Source organism: Bidens hawaiensis, unplaced genomic scaffold, assembly GCF_021521415.1.
Source record: "Bidens hawaiensis isolate Kalapana, Puna unplaced genomic scaffold, B.hawaiensis_p1.1 tig00003739_1, whole genome shotgun sequence".
Lineage (NCBI taxonomy): Eukaryota > Viridiplantae > Streptophyta > Magnoliopsida > Asterales > Asteraceae > Bidens > Bidens hawaiensis.
This window is the reverse complement of record NW_027491214.1, coordinates 1,198,145-1,224,576: the sequence shown is the minus strand read 5'-3', so window position 1 is coordinate 1,224,576 and position 26,432 is coordinate 1,198,145. Positions and strand designations below refer to the sequence as shown.

The 26,432-nt window shown below is 33.4% G+C and overlaps 3 protein-coding genes across 3 annotated transcripts; 1 reads left to right on the top strand and 2 right to left on the bottom strand.

Annotated features, from left to right (window-relative positions):
* Positions 1-1,196: 1,196 nt before the first annotated feature.
* On the bottom strand, positions 1,197-4,286 carry LOC143624247 (beta-galactosidase-like). The gene is made up of 5 exons (XM_077094965.1): positions 4,179-4,286; positions 3,914-4,086; positions 3,747-3,809; positions 3,463-3,661; positions 1,197-1,229 (listed from the first exon to the last, which is right to left on the bottom strand). Exons 1-5 carry the CDS (start codon positions 4,284-4,286, stop codon positions 1,197-1,199), a joined length of 576 nt encoding a protein of 191 aa, XP_076951080.1.
* Positions 4,287-5,391: 1,105 nt separating this feature from the next.
* On the bottom strand, positions 5,392-11,254 carry LOC143624246 (uncharacterized). Its single transcript, XM_077094964.1, has 7 exons — positions 11,030-11,254; positions 10,834-10,923; positions 8,251-8,288; positions 8,094-8,173; positions 7,555-7,638; positions 7,379-7,487; positions 5,392-5,623 (listed from the first exon to the last, which is right to left on the bottom strand). The coding sequence occupies exons 1-7, from the start codon at positions 11,252-11,254 to the stop codon at positions 5,482-5,484; spliced, it is 768 nt and encodes a 255-aa protein (XP_076951079.1). The 3' UTR covers positions 5,392-5,481.
* Positions 11,255-15,464: 4,210 nt separating this feature from the next.
* On the top strand, positions 15,465-22,141 carry LOC143624253 (long chain acyl-CoA synthetase 7, peroxisomal-like). Its single transcript, XM_077094969.1, has 23 exons — positions 15,465-15,597; positions 16,306-16,366; positions 16,452-16,529; positions 16,621-16,692; positions 16,785-16,866; positions 16,939-17,044; positions 17,126-17,202; positions 17,282-17,326; positions 17,405-17,491; positions 18,111-18,200; positions 18,284-18,363; positions 18,578-18,671; positions 19,340-19,428; positions 19,503-19,591; positions 20,035-20,164; positions 20,253-20,371; positions 20,464-20,587; positions 20,674-20,760; positions 21,021-21,124; positions 21,204-21,289; positions 21,360-21,446; positions 21,531-21,617; positions 21,936-22,141. Exons 1-23 carry the CDS (start codon positions 15,465-15,467, stop codon positions 22,029-22,031), a joined length of 2,103 nt encoding a protein of 700 aa, XP_076951084.1. The 3' UTR covers positions 22,032-22,141.
* The last annotated feature ends 4,291 nt before the right edge of the window (positions 22,142-26,432 follow it).

Sequence of the window (26,432 nt, the reverse complement as noted above, 5' to 3'; positions counted from 1 at the left end):
AATTTTGTAAATATACACTAACAGACACAAACGATGCGACCGGGAACTAAATTACCCAAAAATCCGGAAGTACGCCACATAATATCCAAAAAAGCTAAACACAGTAATCATAAACATGATTATACCAAAATAGTAATAGTAAAAAACAAATAAATAAAAGAGTAAAATTAGTAATAGTAAAATCCTAATAAACGAACATATTTATGTAAATGAAAGTAAATAAACGAATGTAAATTAACACATTACCAAACGTTCACAAACACAATTGAACGAACTCGGCCTCTGTTCGTGTTCGTCCATTAAGCTTACCGAACAAAATCCTTCGTTCATGTCCGTTCATTAATTAAACGAACCGACATAAATGAACTTCCAGCCGAACGATTCACGGTTCATTTACAGCTTTATTTAAGCATACCTTTGAAAGCCTAGTTTTTATTCTTACTAATAATCACATAAGTATTACTTTTTACATACATTTACTTTACTAATTGAGTGTAGAACGCAACACTTCCCTAGGGTTTAGAGATGGGTTTGATCTCTAATTATTATATTACTTTCAAAATCCATACAATTTCCAAATGAGAGTTATACAGAATGCATACCTTAAGTTGATTGTATAGCGCAGTTGATGAATTCATATCTAAAGTTCAAACAATTAAATGAAAATCATACCTCTGCGACGGAAGATATGGTTGACGAAGACGAAGAGGAGATGATTGTTCTTGATATTGAAGGAAATCTGTTCAAGTCCATTAAAGGAAAGGAATAAAGTGACATTAAATCATACACTTGGCATGCACTAACCGTGATTGTTTGTGCTAAATATCTTGAGATTCAAACTATAATTTTCACTTTCCAACAAAGTTTCAATATATCCATGATCCATGATTGTAACAGTAGTCAAATAGTTGCCTCTTAATTGAGATGTATATAACAAACTGGCAAACAAATCCAGCACCAGAACAGGATTGATCAACGGTTCAAAAATTCACATCCGTATTCATGTTAATAAGAATCTGACCGTCTATTACAAGTCAAATATCATGAAAATTTCACAAATAAAACAAAACTACACCTATAAATCATAAAACCAAAGTAAGTTACACAATCAGTTATGTCGCCTACAATTTTTTACCTAAAATTGATGTAAAATCCTAAATATGTTATATCAATCTATAGCTTCCACTATTAACATCCTAATTCATGTAAAACACTATATCTGCTTTAACCTGGAATTCATGTAAAACAATTATAAATCGTATAAGTACCATTATCTCACGAAGCAAACTCCCACAGATAGACTCCAAACGGATCATCGCCGGCAAAGTTACCAGAATTGGAAGATTTGACAATGAACGAAACGGAACGTGACGGCGAGGGCGGTTGGAGAATGCGAGTGGTAGTACTTGAATTGACCGGGGTACCAAGTCCCTGGAGGCAAATAAACTGGTTCTTGTGGTGGCGGACTGACGGTTGGTGAGATTCCAGTGCCGGCAGTGGTGGCGATGGAGAGGGGCGGTAGAAGTTTATGGAGTTTGGAGAGTTTTGGAATTAGGGTTTGACTGGAGTAAGACTAATATTATGACTGGAGTTTAAAAGTTTGTCGTAGATCCGAAGAAGACTAAACTAGGTGGGTAATGACCCACATGGGATTAATATTTTGAAAATGGGTTAAAAAGTGTGAGAATGGTTGAGGGAGTGACAAGTGGCATAAAGTAGTAGTATTTTATTAGAATACTAGTTTGAGACCCGTGTATTACACGGAAATTGATTAGAATTTTAATTTAAACATCAAACAAAATACAATAAACAACACAACTATCATGTATTGTTATACAATTACAATTTACATTAAAATTACATGAATTACAAAGCAAACATTAAACAAATAATTTATAAATAACAATAAATTTTCTTATATACTACATTTGTGGTTGTAGTGATCAATAACTTTGTTTATTAGAATAAATATCTTAAGTCAATGTCCGCTTATAACTCTTGACAAGTTAACGTATAGTTGCCCATTTGAGAACACGGGTTCTTTCAAGTACAAACTAACCCTTATTAATGATTGACCTTGGCTTTTGTTTATGGTCATCGTGAAATACCGTACGTCTTTCCAAATAATCAAAGAATTCTGATTTTCAGGTATTTAAGCATAGTAAATGATTTGACCAGATTAAAAAAAATATTGTGATTATGGCTTTCCCATATTAAACCCTTAATTTCTTCCCTAAAATATATTTACTTAAAATAATCTATTGATTTATATTTATGGAGGACTGAAAAATTAAAATAATCTTTTATTGCTTAATGGGTCAAACTGGTAGAAACTTGACCAAAGTGAGTTTTTAATTCATACTCAAAAGTGTTTTATTGTATTATTTGGATGATAATTGTATTACTATAGCTTTGTCATCATATTAAACACATTATAATTCATTTTGAAAATTTTGACAACAAAATGTTCCAAGGTCAGAAAATAATGTGTCGGCTTCAGATGAATCCAAGCGAGATGAATCGAATGCTGGATGAATATTGAGGAGGATGATGTGGGCCGCCCGAGAAATGAAGTGGTAGGTCTCCGGATTTCTTTGCTTCCGACATGTAAACAATCAGAGAGTAACCTAGGGTTACCATTCTATTGAAAGAAAAATATACAGGTCACAGAAAACATATAGATCCGAAAAAACATGTTGGATCAGTTATAAGCCAAAAGGGATCCAGTAAAAAACCATATTTTGTAAATGGATTGGAAAAGGGTGGGGGGGGGGTTGTGAGAGTGACAAGTGGCAAAATGAGGTATTCTTTTATTATAGTAGTAGATAGGTAATTTGTAAATTTTGAAAGTAAAATAAATATGGTAATTGTAGATAATTTGGGAATTTGAAATTCAAAATTTGAAATAAAATATATGAATTTTGAGTAAAATTACTTATAAAATTATGGTTTATTGAGGTAAGAATTATAGAAACTTTTGAATATTAATTATTAAGATTACCGTAAAATATGTCAAATTTTATGGAATGAGGAAAACAAAATCAGAAGATTTTGCACATTTTAAAAATGATTTCAGTTTCAAATTTAAAAACAAAATGAGTTAGGAATAAATAACTTGAAAATTTTGAGAATCTCTTAATAGTAGGAGTAGGTAACTACCTATTTAACCATTTTGAAATTCAAATGATAATTGTTGATTTATTTAAAAAAAGATAATATTTTTGATTTTGTTATATGATTTTGTTGAACTTGGTGTTTTTTATATGAAATTTGTTGGTGTTTTCGGTTAAAAAAAAGGTTTGTAAAAACGTTTGTTACTACTAAAAAATACTATTGTAGTTCTCGAAGTGCGTGCCGACATTGTAGTTCTCGAAGTGTGTGCCGACGTTCTAAAACGGTGATTAAATAATTTAGTTAAATGTTTTTATATATTGACAAAAAAAAAAGAAAAAAGAAACTAACCGCAAGGCCTACAGAAACACTTAGTATATAGATCTTGTTAACGCCCGCTCTCAACTTAACATTTTGACTAAACGTTAATTTCGGGTTTTTAGTGATACCCAGACTGTTCCTGTAATATGACCAAACAAGATGTGACAATTTCATCGCAAACCCGTCTTGACCCATCACCCGACCCGATGGGCCAGCCCGTTTAGCCCATCTGGTTTAAGGTTAATTCTTATCAAAAGTGAGACTTACCTGCGAGTTAGTTGTTGATAAAGACATGCAGAGCGTGCCCTGCTGACATAACTGTTAGCACGGGAAGTTGTCCGTTTGTCAAAAACTGTTCGTTTGGCGATATATCTATTCTGTAAAATCAAATAAATACAAAACAGTTAAACATTTATAATAATAATAATAATAATAATAATAATAATAATAATAATAATAATCACAAATCATTAATACTTACTCTGCAAGGTACCACAAGTAATCAGAAGCATCTCTAGTTACATTTAACTGCTCGTACAACCCCGACATTGCAAACGTATCACCGCCATCAGAAGACGGAGCTTCTTCATCATGCGATTGCCAATCACAAGTTGCAATGGTTGTCATCTTTTTTTGTGTGCTTGGAGCTTTAACCTACAAATTAAACAGCCCAATATCATGACAGTTTTAGTGTTTCGAAAGTTGATATTATGCAATTTAAAAGAGTGGAAGGGTAATTTTCTTACCTTTACAGTGTTGAAAACTTCATCTTTGTCGTCATGAAGAATGCAAATAGACCAAGCAGGAAGATCATGAAGAATGCTAATAGCACCTTCCTGCATATTACCTACCATAATATGCTAAACAAGCTCACGATAAATATAAAAGTTTAAAAAAGATAATAACATTATACCGTTCTTACCTGGCCAGCAACTGCATACAAAATGGCAATTATGCAAGGCAGGCAACAACAAAGAGCAATTCCAATTAAACATGCCAAAACAACAAAGAAGATTGCAAAGAACACATCAAATTCCAATTAACCAGTTCTATTAAACATATACCAACAACTTTATCAAGTATTTTACATTCCATAATTTCAATTACATAGTTTAGGAGTATACCTTTAACAGAGAGTGAACTACAGAAGAGAGGAGTAGGTGGCGACGGCGAAGGCGCATACAAAATAGGTGGCTACGGAAGAGAGGCGGCGACGGCGGTGGAGATGAAGGAGGATACGGCGGCGGCGATGGCGTAGGTGCTAGCGGAACAGAGGAACGGCGATTGCGATGGCGTAGCTGGCTGGTGGCGATGAAGGAGGCGACGGCGGTGGCGATGGCATAGGTGCTAGCGAAACATAGGAATGGCGATTGCGATGGCGTAGATACTAGCGGGAGAGACGAACTGGAATTAGGGTTGATGAAAACAAAAAGAAAATGAAAAAACTGGATCTGGTTATTTTTATTGGAGCGGGTTGTATTAGAGTGGGTTGAACCGAATGAGATACCATTTTATGAAAATGGGTTAAAATTGATGAGAATGGCTAAGAAGATGACAAGTGACATCATCAAATCCTTTTTTATTAGAATAGATAATTGAGTCATAAAAGGTTTTTGCTGAACGTCAATAACACAATTTATTTCTATTTTATTTTATACATGCCATCAAGATTTTTTCTCTACTCTCAATGACATTTTGAATGTCACTATCGATGTATTAAAACTTGAAAAAGGTCTTGAGCAAAACCGACAAAGAACATGTTAAGGATAAAGGCGAGGCTGCTTTATCACCAAGCCAAGAGTTTTGGCTGGAAAATTGCCTTTGCAAAATTGGTGGTGGTCTGACTCCAAATCCTTCTTTAAAAAAGACGACAGGATCTTCAAACTAAACACAGACCTTATCATCCTCAATCTCAATCTGACAAAGAGGACCATGAAACTACCATGGCTTTCTATTCTTGGCATAACAATTAAACAAAATGAGTATTTTACCATTGAAGATATATGTACATTCTCCTATAATGCTGCTTTACAAGATATACCCAAAACATCAATACCAATCAACATGTTTGGTTGATACAGCAGGTTTCTTCTTTGGCTTCGTGTAACGGTTATTCTCATATTTTGCTTTTACAATCAGGGAGTAAAGCAAGTCCGCTTCAGCAGAACAATCAAAAGGCACGTTCAAGATACTACAAAACCATAAAATCATCTCCACAATTAAAAAAAAAAACAGGGAATAGAATTAACAAGTCAAATCAATTAAGCCAAAATGAATTAACTAAAACCGTAAATGCACAACTGAATCGATCGGGTTGCAAGGGCATACAACCTTCGCTAATGCCTCGTTTATAAGAACTAATTTAATATATACCCAACCAAAACTAAAATTAACATATATACCCAACTTTAACGAATTTTTACTTAATGACCATTCTTCCCCTTTCATTTTATTTGTTTAAACCCTATTTCTTATTGAGATTTTGATTAACATCGACAATAAGCAAGCAAACCGAACCGTCATCTCTCCTCTTTTGTTCTCTTAGCGCCTTAGCGGCAGATAATTGAACAATCGAATTTTGATGTTCGAATCAGATAATCGAACCTATATCATGTATCTATGCTATAAAAGAAAGCAAGAAAGTTAATATAACATTTTGAGAAAACTATTGTTAATGGGTGAGAATAAAATAACTTTAAACTAAAAAGGAAAATTGGTTTTTATTAGTCCCAACTATTTCATTTTTGTCGGCGCTGGTCCCAACTTTCTTTTTGGCTGGTAACGGTCCCAACTTTAACATTCGTTTCTTCCACCAGTCCGCGACTAACAGAGTACTAACCGTTAGATGTATCCATATGAGTTGTCAAAAAAATGTTACGTGGCAGCCACACTTCGCAAATCCACACATTTCCAAGGCCCCAAAGTTCTTCAGGCAAGTTAGATGTGTTCGTAAATCAATTTGTTCTGTTGGGGTTTTACTCGAATTAGCAATTAATTGCATTATTTGTAGCTTCTGTTAGACAATTTGACATTAGAACTGTCAAATTTAAGGTTAACTCTTCGTTGTCGGTGTCAATGTCTGCAATTGATAAGTCAACGGAGTCCCAGTCAGCGCCGTAGAGGACGGAGGTGGGTCTGACGTAGGTTAAGATGACGGCGTCGCCGGCACGGAGGTACTGGTTGACGGCCCATTTGACGGCGAAGGCGGACGGCGTCGCCGGGACAGAGGTACTGGTTGACGGCCCATTTGACAGCGAAGGCGGACTCGTCGGAGTGGTCGACGGCGATGCCGATGCGGCGTTGGGTGGTGGTGGTAGGGGCAGAGGGAGTGGCGGTGGGACGGTGGTGTGGGGAGGTGGCTGCCACGTAACATTTTTGTGACAACTCAGATGGACACATCAGCAAAAACATAACGGAGTTAGTACTCCGTTAGTCGCGGACTGGTGGAAGAAACGAATGTTAAAGTTGGGATCGTTGCCAGCCAAAATGAAAGTTGGGACCAGCGCCGACAAAAATGAAATAGTTGGGACTAATAAAAACCAATTTTCCAACTAAAAATGGGTAAAAGTAAATTTAAGCTAAAAATGGCTACATAAAAAATTTTAAGTTGAAGATGAGCATATATAAACATTGAAGTTTTAAGAAATAATGGTAAAATGGTCATCTATTAAATTGTTTCTTAAAAGTTGGATATATTTGATATTTTAACTAATTTGTATGGGCATATATGATATTTTTAGCTTTGCATGGGTATATATAATGATATTTTCCAGGTTTTGTAGGGTATATATAAAATTTTGCTTTGAAATAAAATAGTTGGTAATCATATATACATATGTAACACATTCGATCTTGACTCTAAGCACAAATTATCAATAGAGTAATCTTAATAAATGAAGGCTGATTTAATTATGAACTCAATGCAATTTTATGGGTGGTTATATACCTTCCAAGAAGCTCTTCCAAGATAACCCTTTGAGATGGTGTTACATAATGGATGCAACTTCTTGGGCACTGCCCAACTGCCAGCTGTACCTGATAATCCTCCTTATGACCTAATTAAGATTAAAGAAATGGATATTAGATATGTTGTTAACTTGTTATACTATGCTAATTACTAACCTTGGGATGCTGCACGTGCAGTTCCTGTTGAAGAACTGAACGTGAAGGCATGAGGAGCTGTTTTTACACAAGAGCAAGGACACCCTGCAGATATGTTCAACAACATAGGTCATGGGCATATACTTAACAGAATAAAAAATAATTAATGTCTTAAACTCGATTAAAAAACTTCAATAGCACAATAACAATCTTAATATTTGACTAAATTGATCCTTTGAAATGCAAACAGATTGAAAGCGCCACCTTTAGAGAAGATAAGCATTTAAATACGACTCTCCGTAACCAAGGTTACATACTGATAACTTCATAGTTAACTTGTTGAGAATATGTGATAATGATGCTTTTCAATATCCTCTGATTCTGGTTGCTTTGCTTCTGATAAACTAATCTAATCTTGTCATATACTTATACAAGCTTATGTTTTAAAATAGAGTGTCCAAATTCCAAGGAAAAACGATGCTAAGCTAGTTTTATAAATAAGTTACTAGATTTTATGTGAAGTAGAAAGAATAATATTAAAAGAAGCAAGAATGTTTTACCTTTGCCAACACATAGAGCCTCATTAACAAAGATGTCAAAAGCCTCACACTCAGGGGCATCAAAGGGGTCTAGACATTCACTACAACACAATAAGAAGTTAGGGTCTGAACATTTTTACTAGAAAAAACCGAAAAAAAAGGCATTATTAACACGCACCTTTCGATGATTTCTGATTTGCTTAAATTGGATAACACCTGGACAGAAAAATATTTATAATTGTAATTAAAATATTAAACAAATATGTTTGAAAAGATAGAACTTAGAAGGCTTCAAGACAAGATAATAGAAAGTTAAGCATCATAGGTAAAGGTGAAAGGATTAGATAATCGGCCATTTTCTTTGGGCATGCTGGGTTGGAGTGAACCACAAGCATTTATTGATATCGATTATCTAATGTCTAAATCATGATTCCAAACACAATTTAATTACAATGATACTGAAATATTTGAATAAAAATGGTTTGGTCATTTGATCTGTTACGTTAGAGATAATACACAAGCCAATTTATAATATGACATTTTTGGGAGACTTTGTGCAGTGTGGGTTGTACCTTGCGCTTGTGATGTTTGTACATTTCTTATGTCATCTTGTGCATCTGCTTTCTCGCCGGTGTCCCTAGTAGTGCTACGTGCTTGTGTATCTAATGTTTTCATGAATTGAACTCATCTGGCTTCTCTCTCTTCATTTACCACTCTTCCATTTATGTTGTTTCTCTCTCTATCTTCATCGGCTCTCTCCCATTGTTTGTTTGAGACATCTATCACAAGGTGTCATCAGCTTTTGCCGTTGTCACAGACCAAACCACCGCAAACCGCTGGTAACCATTGTTGCCCTGTCGCCGGCTGTTGCCGTATATGGCGGTGGCGGTGATGTTGTACGCCAACGGTGACGGTGGCCAGGTAGGGTGATGTTGTTGCCGGATTCCATTTAGGAACCTAGGTGACGGAGGCCGTCACAGTGGCGGGGTACGAAGGTGATGCTTTTGGCTTTAATTTTGATTGTTGTCGGGTTTCATCTATGATAGAGCATATATCTCTCCTTTTAGCCACTCCATCTTCGTTATCGTCGACCGCCGCTGGCAGGTTCTCCTGTGGAACCCTAGGCGGCGGCGATGTCGTGGCGGTGGTTGACATTGGTTACCGCCTAAGATTTGAAGCTTTCTGTGTGCGTGATTCTCTACAATGTAACATCTAATTACTGATTTGATATTGCTGAAGGGGTTAACATCAAACCCTACCCAATTTGGGCTTTTCAGTTTAAGGTTCGTGGCACTTTATTTGTGCTTTTGGACATTGGTTCTGTTGTTTTCGGTAGCAATCAATATTAAAAACTAACTTCTCTAAACTTACAATCCAAACCAGATTCATTCCAGTAACTGGGATCGTTGGTATGCTTTAACTTAATTTATATATTTACATTTTCGTCCAAGTTTGTGCAGTCTGGGTTGTACCTTGCGTTTGTGATGTTGTCCATTGGTTATCTGCTTTATTACCGGATGTCCTTGGGTGTTGCTATGTGTGTGCTTTTGGCTAAGCCTTTTGCTTATATGCAATTTATATGCAGCTACAATGACTCAATGAGCTATCGTTTATTTTATGAGCTTTCTGAAACTTTCTTGATAATGAGCATTGAGAGCAATGATGCTTGCTTGAGCCTTTTAAACTACTTATTTTTATCTATATCAGCTATTTGAAATGAATTTTATTGTGAATTTTATGATTTCTGGATATGGTGTTCTGTTTATTAATTCGGTTAGATTTTGGTATTCATTTTATAAAGCATCAAAAGTTGCATATGCAGATATTTGACCATTTCAATGTAGAGCGTATGTGGGTTATTGATTTTGGTGACTCTGAAATGCACTTAGTGTTTTCAATCCTAATGCCCCTCAAGACAAGGAAACGAGATTAGTAGTCAATTGACCATGTTGGTCAAAACTAAATTGCCAAAATGCCTGAGAATGTTGAATCTGAAAAGTAATGAATATTTTTCAAGGCCATATGGTATGAACTCTACGTATTCTCTATAAGCCTTTAGTTTACAAAGTAAAAGTAATGAAACTTATGATTTTGTGCAGGGGAAGATGTTGTGTTTATTGCTAATGATTGGCATACCTTGCTCCTTCCATGCTACTTGAAAAACATGTAACAAACAAGTTACCGTTAAGAGGACTATGTATGAGTGCAGGAGTGTATATTGTCAACGGAAATTGCTCCGTCTTCTTCGAACACCAATCTTAAACGATCAAACAAAGTGGAGTCGCATTGGATTATGTTTTGATATATGTTTCTACATGAGGATGTATAGGGTTAGATTTTTTTTTTTTAGTTTGTTTGATATTAAGCTTTTTTTTAATTTGGAACTGTGAATTTAGTTTCCTAATTTTACAGCTCTACAGAAGAGATGCTCATGTCGATTGCTCATCAAAGTTACAAACGTGTGATTAGATAATAATCTTCTTCTACTTAGTGCAATATATTTTCAGGTTTGGTCATTATTTGTTGCATAGTGTATTAGTTTTTACAAGTAGTATCTATTGAACTTAGTCTAGCAAATAGTCAAAAGCCCGCGCGTTCTATGTGAATGCTTCTTTTGCGGAGATTATGCTAATGTATGCCAATATAAAAGCCGTCAAAACCATGTGATACGCATCTGCGGGTCTATATACTAGTTTTTATATAAAAACTAAATAAGAGTTAGTAGCTGGTTAATATAATAGATACGATAAAAAATATGTACCTGGTAGGCCTGAATGACAAGGCGAATCATCGTATCTGAGCTGCTATTATTATCATCACTCCTTGTAACATCAGGATGGAATTGCTTCACCTACACGTGTATAAGCAAAATAAGAAGAATATTATATGATATGCACTCCTTAAATGGCCAAATAAAAAACTAATGAAAGAAAAAGTGATGGCTTTGGTGTGAATACTTTGGCCCTAAAAGCTGCTTTAAGATCGGAGAAAGTGCAATCAGGCATTACGTCGAGCACTTGGTAGGCATAGGAAACAGACATATCATCATCGTCGTCCCTTACAGACTTCACTCTAAATTGGTTGTTGTTGGTCTTTGAATAGCTGAAAAAGAAACGTGGCCATTGAGAAGAAGATTTGATTGAGATTGATGGTGGGTACAAGCTTCTGTACATCAGAGCCATAGCATCCAACCAACAAACAAATTAATAATATCAAAGTAGAAGATTATTATTATTATTATTACTATTATTATTATTATTATTATTATTATTATTATGTAATTGAGGAAATGAAAACGTGTGGATATGGAGGACAACACGTATCTTATTTCCACTTGACTAGTAAGTATTAAACCAACCCGGCCGCCTTATGTTCATAAGAAAAAAACCATGTATTTGGAAACCACGAAAAAATAAATGAACTGGATTTAGAATCCAAGTAACACACGGAATAATTCAAATTATAAAGTTTCAAATAAAGTAAATAATTACATAACATATACGATAAAATGTATTGTATCTGTGCTTGTATAAATATTATGTGTATATAAATTGATTTTATTTATATCATAATTCTTTTCCAAAAAAAAAAACTTAATAAAAAAATGCGCGTGCGAAAACATATCTAAGAACGCTCTTTCTATTGGAAATTTCATCCTCTGTATCATATATGTATAATTGAAAGAATTTTGGTTATGAACCAATTTCAGGAAGAAAACATCTCAAACAATAGTAGGTCTGACCTCTTAGCCTAAATATAGATGGAGCGTTACCTTTATTTACATATTTATCAATTTACCAACCATAGAAGGAAATGAGAATATTAAAATGTAATGACGAATGCTCTTTAAAAACTATGCTTTTCTGGACTACACCATGAAAATGATTTTGATACTTTTGAGGGGGCTTCTCGACTTTGTTATAATAACAACATAAAAAATAACATGTTAACCCATTTAATTTTGTGAATATTTTGCTTTATTTGGGCATAGTTTTGCATGACATATTTCTTATATAACATTCTGATTTCCATAGAAGGAAAAGTTAATTTTAACACAAATATTTCAAATTTGATAAAAGTTAGAAATATTGATAGGCTTGAGGGTGGCATGTCGGAAGTGTTCGACATCTTCTTAAATTTTAATAGTCGAGTGAAAAATAGTCAATTTGTCAAATTCCGAACCTTTTGATTATTTCCAAAATGCCTTTGAAACTAAATTTGAAACCCAAATTATGTTTAAAATTATAACTTTAACCGTTTGACATTTTCAAGCCAACACTTCGAACCTGTAACAAATTTGACGATAAATCTATTTACATTCTCAAACTTTTAAAAATACTTAGATTATCCATTTTTGACCAATAACAAATTTTGAGTCAAATGTAGTTAACTTGTACCAAAAATCTCTTTACCAACTTGTAACATTCGTTAATTTTCACACCCGAAACCTGACCCATTTTATATTTTCGGATCCTCGTAATTAGTATTGTCCTTGTCATATTTATTTTGTTTAGCATCGGGAAATTAGGTTAGAACACATCATCTTGAATCAGATTTGACATACGATTTTGTAACTTCATAAAAACTATCATGAACATGTCCAAAAATTGCAAATCATAACTTTCTAGAAACTATACTCAATGAACCTATAATCAAGAATCGATCAAAATTAAGCATGTATCATTAAGTTACAATCAAAATCATAAGCGAGTATGAATCTGTCAGTAAACTTTTAATATAAAAACCCATGTAGTAATATGTCTTACACAACAATTAGGATTTTTATCCACCAACTACGAAATACATAACGTCATACACATAATACCACCCATATTACAGAAAAGTTTCATATCAATTTAGGGTTTTGCAACAAGAAACAAGGGACGAACAAGAATTCAAGGATTAATGATTAATACTTACGTATAGTGATTAACAGATGATATCCATAACCTAGCCTTTCCAACTACCCAAAAACTCCCAAAATCGCCCACCAAGAGTGTGCGTGGGAGAGAAAACAGCTAAAAAGGGGTTATGACGATTATAAGGTTTGATATGATAATATGTTTTAAACTAAAAATCCCGTCTGATGGCTCGGCCGCGTATCGCGAAGCCGGCATCCCTACCCCGTCGCATAGTGCAACGGGTTTCTAAATACTTGTTTTCTTTAATATTATAATAACTAATAATATGTTAAGCAAGCATAATGTACTAAATCATGTAACACATAAAATTATCTAGCACGTAACAATTACATCTGAATTATTTAAACGTATATAATTTGACATTAATCACCAACGCATACTGACGAACTCGTATGTGTGACTCGTTACTAAGTCTTGTAAATGTTATTCATGACGTTTAAGATAACGGAGTTTGAGTTAACAAAGTTAACGTGAAAATACGAGATGTGACAGTGTGTGAGGTGGGTCACCAAGATAACGGGTTTTAGACAATGTGGAAAAATTACAACTTAATAATTGAAACATGATAGAACAAAATGGTCCCAAAAGTTTGGAATGTGGCTCATGGAATACTTTTAATTAAAACTTAGTGTTGGATCCCACTATTATTCGTGTTATATAAACAAACTTTGGAAGATAATATATAAGTGGTTGTGGTTCAAACACTTAAAACTTATCTTGAAGTCCCCGTCTTGTATCAAATTTGCATATTTTTTCGTTCCCATTTCACAAATATATTCACCTTCTCCTCTTATTTAATATGGTGACAACAAAATAAAATACGTTTAACTCCAAGTTAGATATTGGTTCGATTTCTTTTAGTGTTTGTCGTTTACTTAACGTCTAGGACGTTAAAGCTGATTTGGCAAAGGTTGAGTGGGACACAATTCTCTTCATGGGTTAAGGGATGTTAAGACAAGACGAGGTTAAAGTGTTAAAGAGGCTTTAAAATTCTCTACACTCACACACAATATCAAGAATTGTTTTTAAATTAAATTGAGAGGGTTAAGTGGGTTAAACCATTTCCTTTGAACGAGATGGAGTAAAAAAGGGTAAAGTGGGTGATGTAACGCTTACGTGGAGTAGGGCTGTCAATTTATGACACGGACCTGTTAACACGACACGACACGGGTTTTAACAAGTTTGGGCTTGAGCTCAACATGTTTCGTGTCTTAAACAGGTCAACCTGTTTAAGACATGTTTAAAATCATGTCCTAACAGGTTAAAGACCTGTTAACATCTTAGTAACCTATGTAAATTTTTATTTTAAAAAAATAAATATATATTCAGTCTTAAAGTCTTAAACCTAAAGTCATACTTGCAAACAATATTTCACTAATGCCCGTCAGAACCCGATATTATATTTTTATGGATGTTATGATTTGCATATATGGTTTTTTGTTTTAAGTATGTTATGTATTTGTTGTCTTTTGTTTCTAGTATGTTATGGATTTGTGTTTTTTTTGTTTCAAATATGTTATGGATTATCTATTAATTAAGACTTTTTTGCTCGTTTTGAAATTTTTGGTTTCGTTACACATGTATTATTCATTGTATATTTAAACAGGTCCCTTAGCAGGTCTTAACAGGTTAACCTGTTACTAAACAGGTTTGTATTCGTGTTTGGAAAAAATGACACGATTAGTTATCGTGTCGTGTTTGTGTTTAACACAACAGGTCATCGTGTCTTATCACGTCGTGTCAAACATGTTATGATAGCCCTAAGTCGTGAAGTTAAAAGGGCATATTGAACATGGCTATAGTTAACTTGCAACACCATGGTTGTCATTATTTGCCATGTTTTTTATTTTAAGTAAAAAGTAATTTTAATAATAGACTTAAGAAGACAAAAGGATACATTAAAATTTTAAATATTTGAAGTAAAATTTTAAATAATTTTAGAAAAGAAAAAGAAAATCATCTTCATAATAAATAAATAGCTGACCACTGATGATTATATTCCATGTTTAGAAAGAAAAAGACAATTAGTAAAACAATAATTGGATATTCCTTGCTCCTCCCATTATGGTAATTCGTAATGCAAATATGCATACCCCCACACGGCTCATCATTCATTCTCCGTGATGTAATTGTTGGGGCATGGTTCAACTTTGTTAACCTAACTAACGCTTATCCGATTCCAATATCCCAAATCTAAACTCACTTTCAATGTATATTATTATTATTATCATTATCATTATCTTATTTATTATTATTATTATCATTATCTTATTTATTATTTATCCCAATATCCTCCTCCTCCTCCTCCTCTACAATTATTATTATTATTATTATTATTATCATTATCATTATCTTATTTATTATTTATTCAGTCACCTGCATCATCATAGACTTGCGTGCCCCTTACTATTTATATTATTAACCGACGCTCATTTCGACCACCAAAACCCTCAACTGATTCATATTAATAATGGAGGATGATTCGGATTCAAATTCAGCTGCTACCAGACGCTTTACTGCAATTCAATCTCATCTTCTTCTTCAGAATCAGAACTCCAGCAAGCAGATTCAAGTTAATGCTACTGCCGGTGAATTCTTTGACGGTAATCATTCTCATCCTCCTTTGTATTTGTAGGAAATGCAAACCGGCTCTATTTAATTGTTATTTTCAAACCTATTTTATTTGATGCTACTTGGTTAGTGCCCTAGTTACTTACTTTTAGCTCTAACATTCAAACCAACTAATCAACAATAATAGCAATAGCAATAGCAAACACTTGAATATATGATCACATCACGACTCTTTTCTTTTCTTTTATTTAAATAACCTGCTTGCTATCTGTTTATTCTTCCGAATCGTTATAAATTTTTTTAAAAAAATTGGGCCTTAAGTAAAAGGTTATTTATTGGGTTTAAATAATTAAATTTTCAAACGGGCTTACTTGGTTATCATTTGGGTTTTGCAGTTTTTATAACTATTGGGTTTAAACAGCAAGAATACATATTCTTTTCAAAAACAAAAAAAATATATATATAATATTGTTTCTTAAATTCGGACCTATCGGGGTGATCGGTCCAGGGACGGTCGACCCGACCTCCCCGCCCCCTTTATAGTTGGCCCTGTGCTTGTCTTAAATAACTTTGTAAACGTATTGTGACTCAATACTCTTAAATCTAATAATTCAAACAAGTAGATGGACATGCTAATAAATTAAACCTACCTTTTGACTTTAATAGATAAACCCCTTTGACTTTCACACATTGATTAGTTAAGATTAACTTTCAATATACCACGTGAAATTGTTCTGCAGATCGGAGATATAGTGTTGTTCTGCCGGAAAAATTGAAGTCGGGAAAGTGGAATGTGTACAGGTTGTTATATGCATACCAGTGAACAATTTTTTCATTATTCCTGTGTTGATGTAACTGATTTCTTAAAAAATCTGAGTCATGGCAGATCTGCACATTCTCCTCTGAAGCTTGTTACCAGATTCCCTAATCATCCCGAGATTGAAACGTTGCATGACAACTTTGTGTGAGCGTCTTATCCCAATCATATTCCCTGCTTACTAGTTGAAGTTAGATTAAACATTTGTTGTATTCACATAAAGTGCTATTGTTTTCAGACACGCGGTTGACACATTCCCGGATTACAAGTACCTAGGCTCACGTGTACGAGTAGATGGAACCGTTGGAGAGTGAGTGTACTGTACTGTTTATTAATGATATACATATACTTCCAGTATTGGTGATTAAAGTAGCTATTAACATATTAAACTTGTACCTGAAGGTACAAATGGATGACCTATGGAGAAACAGCCACAGCTCGATCTGCAATAGGATCGGGTCTCCAGTATCATGGATTATCAAAAGTATGTACATTTGTTTTTATTTTTTCTTAATTTACTTATTCTCATATATGTTGAGTGGTTGTTTTGGAGCAGGGAGCGCGTGTTGGACTTTATTTTATAAACAGACCCGAGTGGCTGGTTCTTGATCACGCATGTTCAGCATATTCATATGTTTCGGTGCCTTTATATGACACTCTTGGTGTGTAAGTGTGGGTTTCTGAATAAATATTAAATTAAATTTAAATCTTTATCGAGTGTGTAATACTCCTGCTTTATGTAGGTCCTGATGCTGTTAAGTATATCATAAATCATGCTGATGTGCAGGCTGTTTTTTGTGTGCCAATTACATTGAATGTTGTAAGTTAGATTTATATCCAATATCACATTTGTATGAAACTTTCTTCCTTGAAGAATTGGGTGTTATCTTAACTTGCAGTTGTTGAGCTTCTTATCTGAAATTAGTAGTGTACGCACAATAGTGGTATGTTTTCTAATCATTTGTTGATGTAAATGTCACTTTGCTATTTAATAATAATAAGTTCTGATATCCATGTGGCAGGTAGTTGGAGGGACTGATGAACACCTTCCCTCACTTCCAGCAACATCGGGTGTCCAACTTGTATCATATTCAAAACTTGTCAGCCAGGTTAGTTCAAACTTTTATTCTATTTGTAACGAGAAAACTGTGCAAATGGTCCCCGTGTTTTGCGCATATTGCAAGTTTGGTCAACTGATTTTAAAAACTGCAAACTTAGCCCATACATATATGAGAGGGTTGCACATTTATTCCCCACCGTCACTCCTGCTTAGTAACGAAAAAGTAATATCATGAGGAATTCTTGTGCGGGTAATTGTCTTTTCAAATTTGGAACCCTAATAAAATACTCTTTCAAACTACACAACTCCTAGTGTTGACTTCATCACGATCGATCAGTGCAAAATCGAAGGTTCAATGCATAAACAAAGGTGGTGAAGGCGACGTTAGGAGTTCTGGTGTTTGATAAGGGTATCCTCACATGAATGGCAAGTTTGAAAAGACACAATTACCCTCACATGAATGGCTCATGACTTCATTTTATTAAAAGCTAACTTGAATTAACGGTGGGGAGTAAATGTGCGACTAAGTTTGCAATATTTATATCTTGGAACAAAAACCTGCAATATGCTCTCATACGACGGGGACCATTTCCGCAATTTTTATTGTTTAACTGATGATTAATAAGTGTTAACCTTTCTAATATTATTTGCAATTGATTTTCATGTAGGGCCATAGTAATTTGAAACCTGTTTGTCCTCCAAAGGCTAATGAAATTGCTACAATATGCTACACAAGTGGCACTACTGGAACACCAAAGGTATTGTTTTTTAGTTGTACTTATACTTACAGGCTTGACTAGAATATTTTTTTTATACCGTTTTACTTATGCTATATCTGCAGGGTGTGGTTCTTACACATGAAAATCTGATTGCAAGTGTTGCAGCCTCGACCTTGATGATTAAGTTCTACTCATCAGACATGTGTGCTTCTATTTCATTACTAAATTTATTGATCATTGCTTATTAAGTTTGGCAAGTTAGATCTGTTTATGAGTTTAATTATTGATTGGTGAAAGTTGAATTCTAACGTGTTAAATGAAAACGGGTCGAAAGTCGCTTTTAATGTACTTAAAATGCATAACAGCTTTTAAACTGCTTTATTAATTTTTTTTATTTTGATTGTTATTTTGAACAGTTATATATCTTATCTTCCGTTGGCGCATATCTACGAGCGAGCTAATCAAATTATGTCAGTATACTGTGGTCTCGCTGTTGGTTTTTACCAAGGGGTATGTGTCACATTTGTTCTTAATTTTAGTTTTATAGTTGAGATCTACCATTCCTTCTGTTGCATAAATGTTAAATATATATGATAGTGTGCATTAGTGATGCCAATTTTGATCCATATGCATTGGTCTATTAGGATTATGTTTTATCTGTAGTGGATCGAATGGATTTAGCTAAAAAGAAATGGGTCAAAGGGGTCAAACAGGTTGAAAGTTTATCGCAAGTGTATTTAAATGCATAAATGAGGAGGTGACAGTTTTCTGTCACGAACCGAAACTCACATGAAACTTGTTTTAACCCTTTTAAACAGGCAATCTTTTGGTTATATTAAAATAATATCCCGTTTCGACTTTCAGCCTATTTTACTCATCTACAGCTTCCTTACAATCCGTTTACAACCCACCAACTGATTAATAACCTGCTTATAGTTGATTTACATCCCACGAAGGCACCAACCCGTCTAGATAAATGGGTTACAATGGTCAGGTTACTTGCCTTGTGTCTGGGTCTTGTTTGGGTTCATCACTCTCAACATGTCAATGTGACACAATTGCCACCCTATTATATCTCATTAATCACTTTATTAAAATAGATTAGATTGCTTATGTTATAATAAAGTTTTTGTAATCATATTTTGGCACTTTTTCTTATTTGTCTGTGTTGAGTGTAGGATAATTTAAAATTGATGGACGACTTGGCGGTTCTCAGACCAACAATTTTCTGCAGTGTTCCTCGTCTTTATAATAGAATATATGCCGGGTACACCCATTTCTAATACATAATTAAACCATTTTATTCTAAATGTTAAAGTTTGCTGTGTTGTTTTCGTATAGGATTGTGAATGCTGTAAATACATCAGGGGTTTTAAAGCAAAGATTATTTAATGCTGCATACAATTCCAAGAAGCAGGCAATAATGAGCGGTATGCTTTCATCTCTATATGCCTATACTAGCATCATTGCATTTAAAAATAGTTACGATCATGAAATATTTCTTCAGTTTTCATTGATCAATATTTGTAAATATGTACACATAGGGAGCACATCACCAGTACCTATCGTATGCAGTTTAGCTTACAAAAGATTTATAATTAATCTTTAATCTCTTAAGATGTGGTTATCTAGGTTTTATGATTATAAAACTCTAGCTACTTAGAACTTAAATCACTAACAAAATAATAATTATAATGTTAATAATAATTAAGAGATGCAAACGGAATACAAAATCAGGCCTGCTTATTAAACAGAAATCGTCTAAAATCACTTAAAAAAAAATTATTACTGTTGAAATAGTATAATATTTGTAATCATATCTAAGGTAGTGTTAAAAGTTTGAGATGTTAAGAATATGATTGTATATGTGTAGGTCGAAAACCATCACCAATTTGGGATAGATTGGTATTCAATAAAATAAAGGCAAAAATGGGAGGCCGGGTTCGTTTCTTGGGCTCAGGTGCTTCACCTTTATCTCCTGATATCATGGACTTTCTAAAAGTGTAAGTTAAACCATCTATTCTATTGATATTATCTTTTACTTTACTAACTAATTGTTAACATTTGTCATTATTGAATTAAACATTGCAGATGCTTTGGGTGTCAAGTTATTGAAGGTTATGGCATGACTGAAACTGCATGTATCATAACTGTCATGGAAGATACTGATAACTTGACTGGCCATGTTGGTTCTCCTAATCCTTCATGCGGTCAGTTTTTCCTTTTTCCTCTTCTTTTCTATAATAAACCAGCACAGTATTTTCTAACTCTGGTCTTTTTCCAATTTTGAGCATCTTTTCAGAAGTAAAACTAGCTGATGTTCCTGAGATGAATTACACATCTGATGATCAACCGAACCCTCGAGGAGAAATCTGTGTGAGGGGGGCTAGTGTTTTTCAAGGCTACTACAAAGATGAAGTCCAAACGTTTGTAACTAACGTTAATTTGTGTTTTGGAAATTGAAACTGTGTTGGTTTGTTTAAGTGATTTGAAGTTTGAAATGATTGAGCAGAAGAGAAGTACTTGATGATGAGGGCTGGCTTCATACAGGGGACATTGGTTTGTGGTTACCTGGAGGCCGCCTTAAAATTATTGACAGGTAAAGCTCGTTATGAACTATCAAATAATTTGAAGTGTGTATTTGTGATTTTAGTTTTATATGCAACATAACATATGTTATTTTTAATAAGATAATACAAAATATAATGTATATCACGTAATTATATATCTATGCTATAAAATAAAAGTTATTAGATTTGCATAAATAATAGGCTCGTTTACACCCCTATTTGCAATGATGGTGGTGTTTGTGCACTGAATTTTGATCATTTATTCAAAGTTTATTTTTGTTTGTGACAGGAAAAAGAACATATTTAAGCTGGCACAAGGAGAGTACATAGCACCTGATAAAATTGAAAATGTATATGCTAAATGTAAATTTGTTGCTCAGTGTTTTGTATATGGTAAGAAATTAATCAGCATATTGCTATCAGATCACTCATTAGCTACTTTTATAATGCTGACTGTTTGTGTGTGATATAGGTGACAGCCTGAACTCATCTTTGGTAGCAATCGTATCTGTTGATCCAGACGTTATGAAGGAATGGGCGGCATCTGAGGGCATAATGGTACTTTCAACTCTACTACTCTAAAAACTAGTTTTTGGTTGTAAGATTTATGGAAATGTGTGTTATGCAGTATGATGATTTAGGACAATTATGTAATGATCCAAGGGCGAAGGCAGCTGTTTTAGCTGAAATGGATGCTGTAGCCAGAGAAGCTCAGGTGATTTTGACAATTAGTTTCAGTTTCACTTTTGAGTATAATATATTTTCATCGCATCTGATATACACATCTTGTTTTCTGCAGCTGAGAGGCTTCGAGTTTGCAAAAGCTGTGACCTTAGTGCCAGAGCCATTCACTGTGGAGAATGGTCTTCTTACTCCAACCTTCAAGGTATTGTTGTCACTGTTTATTTTATAGATCTTTACATAATGGAATATATATTGTCATTTAGGGTTTATTAGTATGAGCCCACGTGTCCAATTTAGGTTTCATAGTGTTTCTTATGATCTTTATATATTGTAAGACAATCTTTAGTAATCATCATAAACAAAGTCTTTCATAGTGTTACATGGTACATAGCCACCCAATAAAACTTAAACTGGGCCGTTGGCCCATACTAATAAACCTTAAATAATCATATAATCCAATACTTATCACAAGCAAATAAAAGAGAGGAATTTTAAAGGAGTTGGTGTATGTTTGTTGCAGGTGAAGAGACCGCAGGCAAAGGCGTATTTTGCAAAGGAAATATCCAACATGTATGCAGAGCTTTCAGCAATGGATCCCACCCTTAAACCGTTATGAGGTTGAATTACATTTGGATGTTATCTTGTAAAGGACCATTTTTATTTGTGAACCTTTTCTTTTTCTTTCTAGTAACTCAAAACTCGCATTTGTTTTTGCTGTTTAAAATGGAATTAAAAAAAGATGGTTTTTTTTTAGAGGAAAGTTATTTGGTCGTCGTCCAAATCATAGCTCAGATCTTGTAGGTTCAGGTTCTCTGACATTTTTAACCACAATATCAAATCACCTTAAATATAAAAGTTTACTAGAAATAATGATGAAATAAATGAGCCAACTTGGTGCACGAGGTCCTCTGGTGTGCTGCGTCTAGGGTAAGTCCGACCCAACCTGGGGCTTGATGCATGCATCAAACTCTTGTGATAATGCAATCCAATCCCATCTGCATAAACAACTATTCTGCCTAATGGGATCCCTTCCATTTCATTCATCTTCTCTTTGATCTTTAGAACCAAATCATTCATGTCCATTTCCATTGGCACACCAGAAGGGTTCGCAATGATTTTCATTTTGTCGGAAGAATGTGGTGAACGAGTTTTTTTAGTTTTGACCTCGACGGTGGCTTGTGACGGCTGTTGAAGATCAGTGGTGGCAGTGACAAGCTTAAGACGTGAGCCGTCTAAGATGTCAGGCGTCGTCAGGTAGGGGTTTGCCATCAAATTTTAGGGCTTGTTGTTGAAGAGGAATGCCCTGGTAGTTTGTCACCTTTTGTTTGATTTCTTGAATGGTATCAAAGTAGCCAACTTCATGTGTGAAGGACATGCCTTTGTCCGCGTCAAAAAACAAATTCATGATGATATATAAGAAATTCAAGATCAAAGTGTTACAAGATGTAGCATTCAATCTAGTGTGTTGTTTGTTTGTAGAGTTTTACCGATTTTGATGGTTGGGAAATGGAGAAAATGCAAGGAATTTGTGGTCCTTTGGTACTTCTTCTGAAGAAAATCTGTGGCTCTCCTTACTATCTATGTTTTACTATATATTATATAAACTAGGTTATTGACCCGTACACAACACAGACGGAATTATAGAAAATCGTTAAATAAATATACATAATATCAAACGCAAGTTATTTTTTAATATATTTTTAAGACAGCAACATAATTTCTAATTGCTATTCATATTCATATGCAGGCATATTCATTTCTAAAATGACCCATCTTCATAAAAGAAAATTGAAATAACACACTTGAAAACTAAGAAGCAAAAAAAAGAGTAACACATACAACATTCTTAGCTTTTGAAATCTTTTCTATCAAATGCTAATTCATTATTACTGTTTCTGAAGATCCAAAGAAAATATAAAGCTTTAATGATTTCAACCCACTTGAAAATTGAAACTCATGTGGACCTTCACGTAATTTCTGAACCCTTCATATTATTTCATTTTTCAATAGGCACTAAAAACAAACAACAAAAAAAGACTAAATACAAATTGAATATAAACTAAATTGAAAAAAAGAGTTAAATGCCATTTTCAGACATTTGGTTTATTCAATTACGCAACTTTAGTACCGTTTTTGAATCCATTGCAATTGTATACCTGATATTTAAAGAACATGCCATTATAATACTTTTTTCTAGTCTAGTCTATTTTGTCCGTCAACTTAGGGTAAATTGGTAATTTCATTTTATTTATTTATTTTTCTTTTTAAGTTAAGTGTCATTTTCATACATGTGGTTTGTTCAGTTACATAACTTTAGTATATTTTTTTAATTTATTGCAACTGGATCTTGGATTAGTTTTGGATACATAGGCAAACCAAAAGAGACATTACATATTACATATTATAATTAAAAGGTCATAATATCTAACCCTAAATGAGCATATCACCCCCTACTTGTCGATCCTTCATAACCATTATTCATCCTCAAGTTCAATGAATTGTGATATTGTTTGTTAACCATCGTTTGAACATCTTGGACATCATGTAACTTCAGTCGACATTTTTATTGTTGTGGGAGAAAGCTATGTTAAAATATTAATTTTGTTCACTTCTAACATAATTAATCGATGTTGATCCTCTAATTTCTGCCCTAATTGATGTTATATTGAAAGGTGTGAAGTTGTGGGTTTGTTATTTGGCTTGATCCTCCACTGCGCCAAAGAGCTACGTTACCATACCCGGAAATTTGAACAAAATTAACGCAAATGAAGAAAATGCAAGAACAATGGCTATGATGAACTCAAATATCTTGAAGCTAATAGAAGAAAATTAGCTATCAAGAACAAAAAGCTAAAAATTATGTTACGCATTTCATGGTTGTTTTCAACTTTTGTCATGTATTTCAGTGGCATTTTAATTGTATTATATAATATGTAATGTCTCTTTTCGTTTGCCTATGTGTCAAGAACTAATCCAGATATGTAGTCTCAATAAAATAAAAAAGGTATAAAGTTGCGTAATCTAACAAATCACAGGTATGAAAATGACACTTAACTCAAAAGAGAAAATAAATAAAATAAATGAAATTACCAATTTACCACTGATTTAAAGGACAAAATGGAGGGGTTAGAAAAAGGTACTAATATGGCATGTTTTTGAAATATCAGGTATCCAATTGCAATAAATTCAAATACGGTACTAAAGTTGCGTAATTCAACAAACCACAGGTATAAAAATTGCACTTAACTCTTGAAAAAAACTAAAACAAAACCAAAACCTAAACCGAAAACCTAAATAAAACCAAATAACAATAAAAAAAGCCGAAATGAAACTAAAAAATTAAAACCGATAAATCTGAAACCGAACCAAAAACAAAAACTGTAAAACCAAAACGAAAAACTGAATAAAGTTAAACCCACCTAAAAAGAAACTAAAAAAACAAAATCGAACCAAAACAAAACAACTTTATAAAAACTAAACTAAACAAAAACCAAAAATCGAAATGAAATTAAAATAAAAAATAAATACCATGAAACTTTGAAAAGAAAAACTAAAACTCATTAATGAATACATGTATTATTATTATTGTTATTAATGTAGTATATTAGAATATGTTGAATGTAATTAAGTTAAATGCAATTTAGTATAATTTTGAGTTATTTTATTAGAAAGAAATTATAAAAATACATATTATTTATGAAAAAAGTTATTGTTTTAATAGTATAGTAGATAAATACATATGGCTAATTTGGCCCAATTCTATTGCATGGTTTCCAATAGAAGCTCACATTTTTTAGTTTTCTTGATAAATATTGTCTTTAGAGTATATATTTTCTTTAATAATTTAGGAATATCAGATAATTTGTATTATCTTGATAGTTTAAAACTTTTGCTAATAATTAAGTACGTTATTATATGGCATACTTTTTATATTTATGATTTTTGTATTTATGTAAGATGTTATATTTTAATTCATCAAGCTTTATGTCTGTTAGGGGTGCTAAGAAGACATCAACCGACTGTCATTGCGGATTCACACGGGTGAATTGATGCAACAGATTATTTAATGAATGTTGATGTTGATGTTGATGTTGATGTTTTGAACTTAGCTCTTCAACATTTTATTATTCAAGAAATCTAATTCAAAAACTTAAAGTATAACTCATACCCTAACTTAGAGCATTCCCAACCTATCTCTCATCCCTATCTCTATAATTACATTAAAAAACACTACATTTCTCTCTTCTGTTAATTAAATAATATTTTTTTTAATACTTTTACCATTACAGTTTTTTCTCTCCATCCTATAATTTACAAAAAAAATCATTACCTTTTCCCTAAATTTACAAAAAATCACTACATTTTCTGTCACACCCCAAAACTGGGCCTAGGAGTGTGACCAATAGTTGGCACCTGTTTTGTAAATATATCAGAGTTTAAGGGTAACTTTTAGCGGAAGACTTAAATGTTTAATATAATATTAATTTACATTGACAATTTACTTGGGAATTAAATCCCAAGTATATGTTTACAAAATATTGCTTTGATAATACAAGGATTTTATAACAAAATTGAGCCATTATGCGTTGCGAACTTCTATCTCCTCGATGACTATAATTCTTGCTAAATACATCAAACTTAATTACATACAAGTGGGAATAAAATGCGTTAGCTATGTGCTGGTGAATCGTTATGACTCTAAAAGCATTTAAATAACAATTATAATACAAATATAGTTTTCTTGACAAGCTCAGCAGATATATTACTATACCTTGTATTTGTAACGCTGCCCTACACACACACAAGTCTCCGAGCCATGTAGACAATTCCGGAAAAACTATATATGACCATGTAAACGTTTGACTGACTCTATAAACCAAACAACATGTCTATCTTATAGAGTATACATATGTTTTAATTGTTTGTAAAGGTTTAACGTATTCACCTGTACCATCAGTGTGATTGAATGCTAAACCTTCTTGATTGTGAATGATTGTTAACCTATTACAAATAGGTT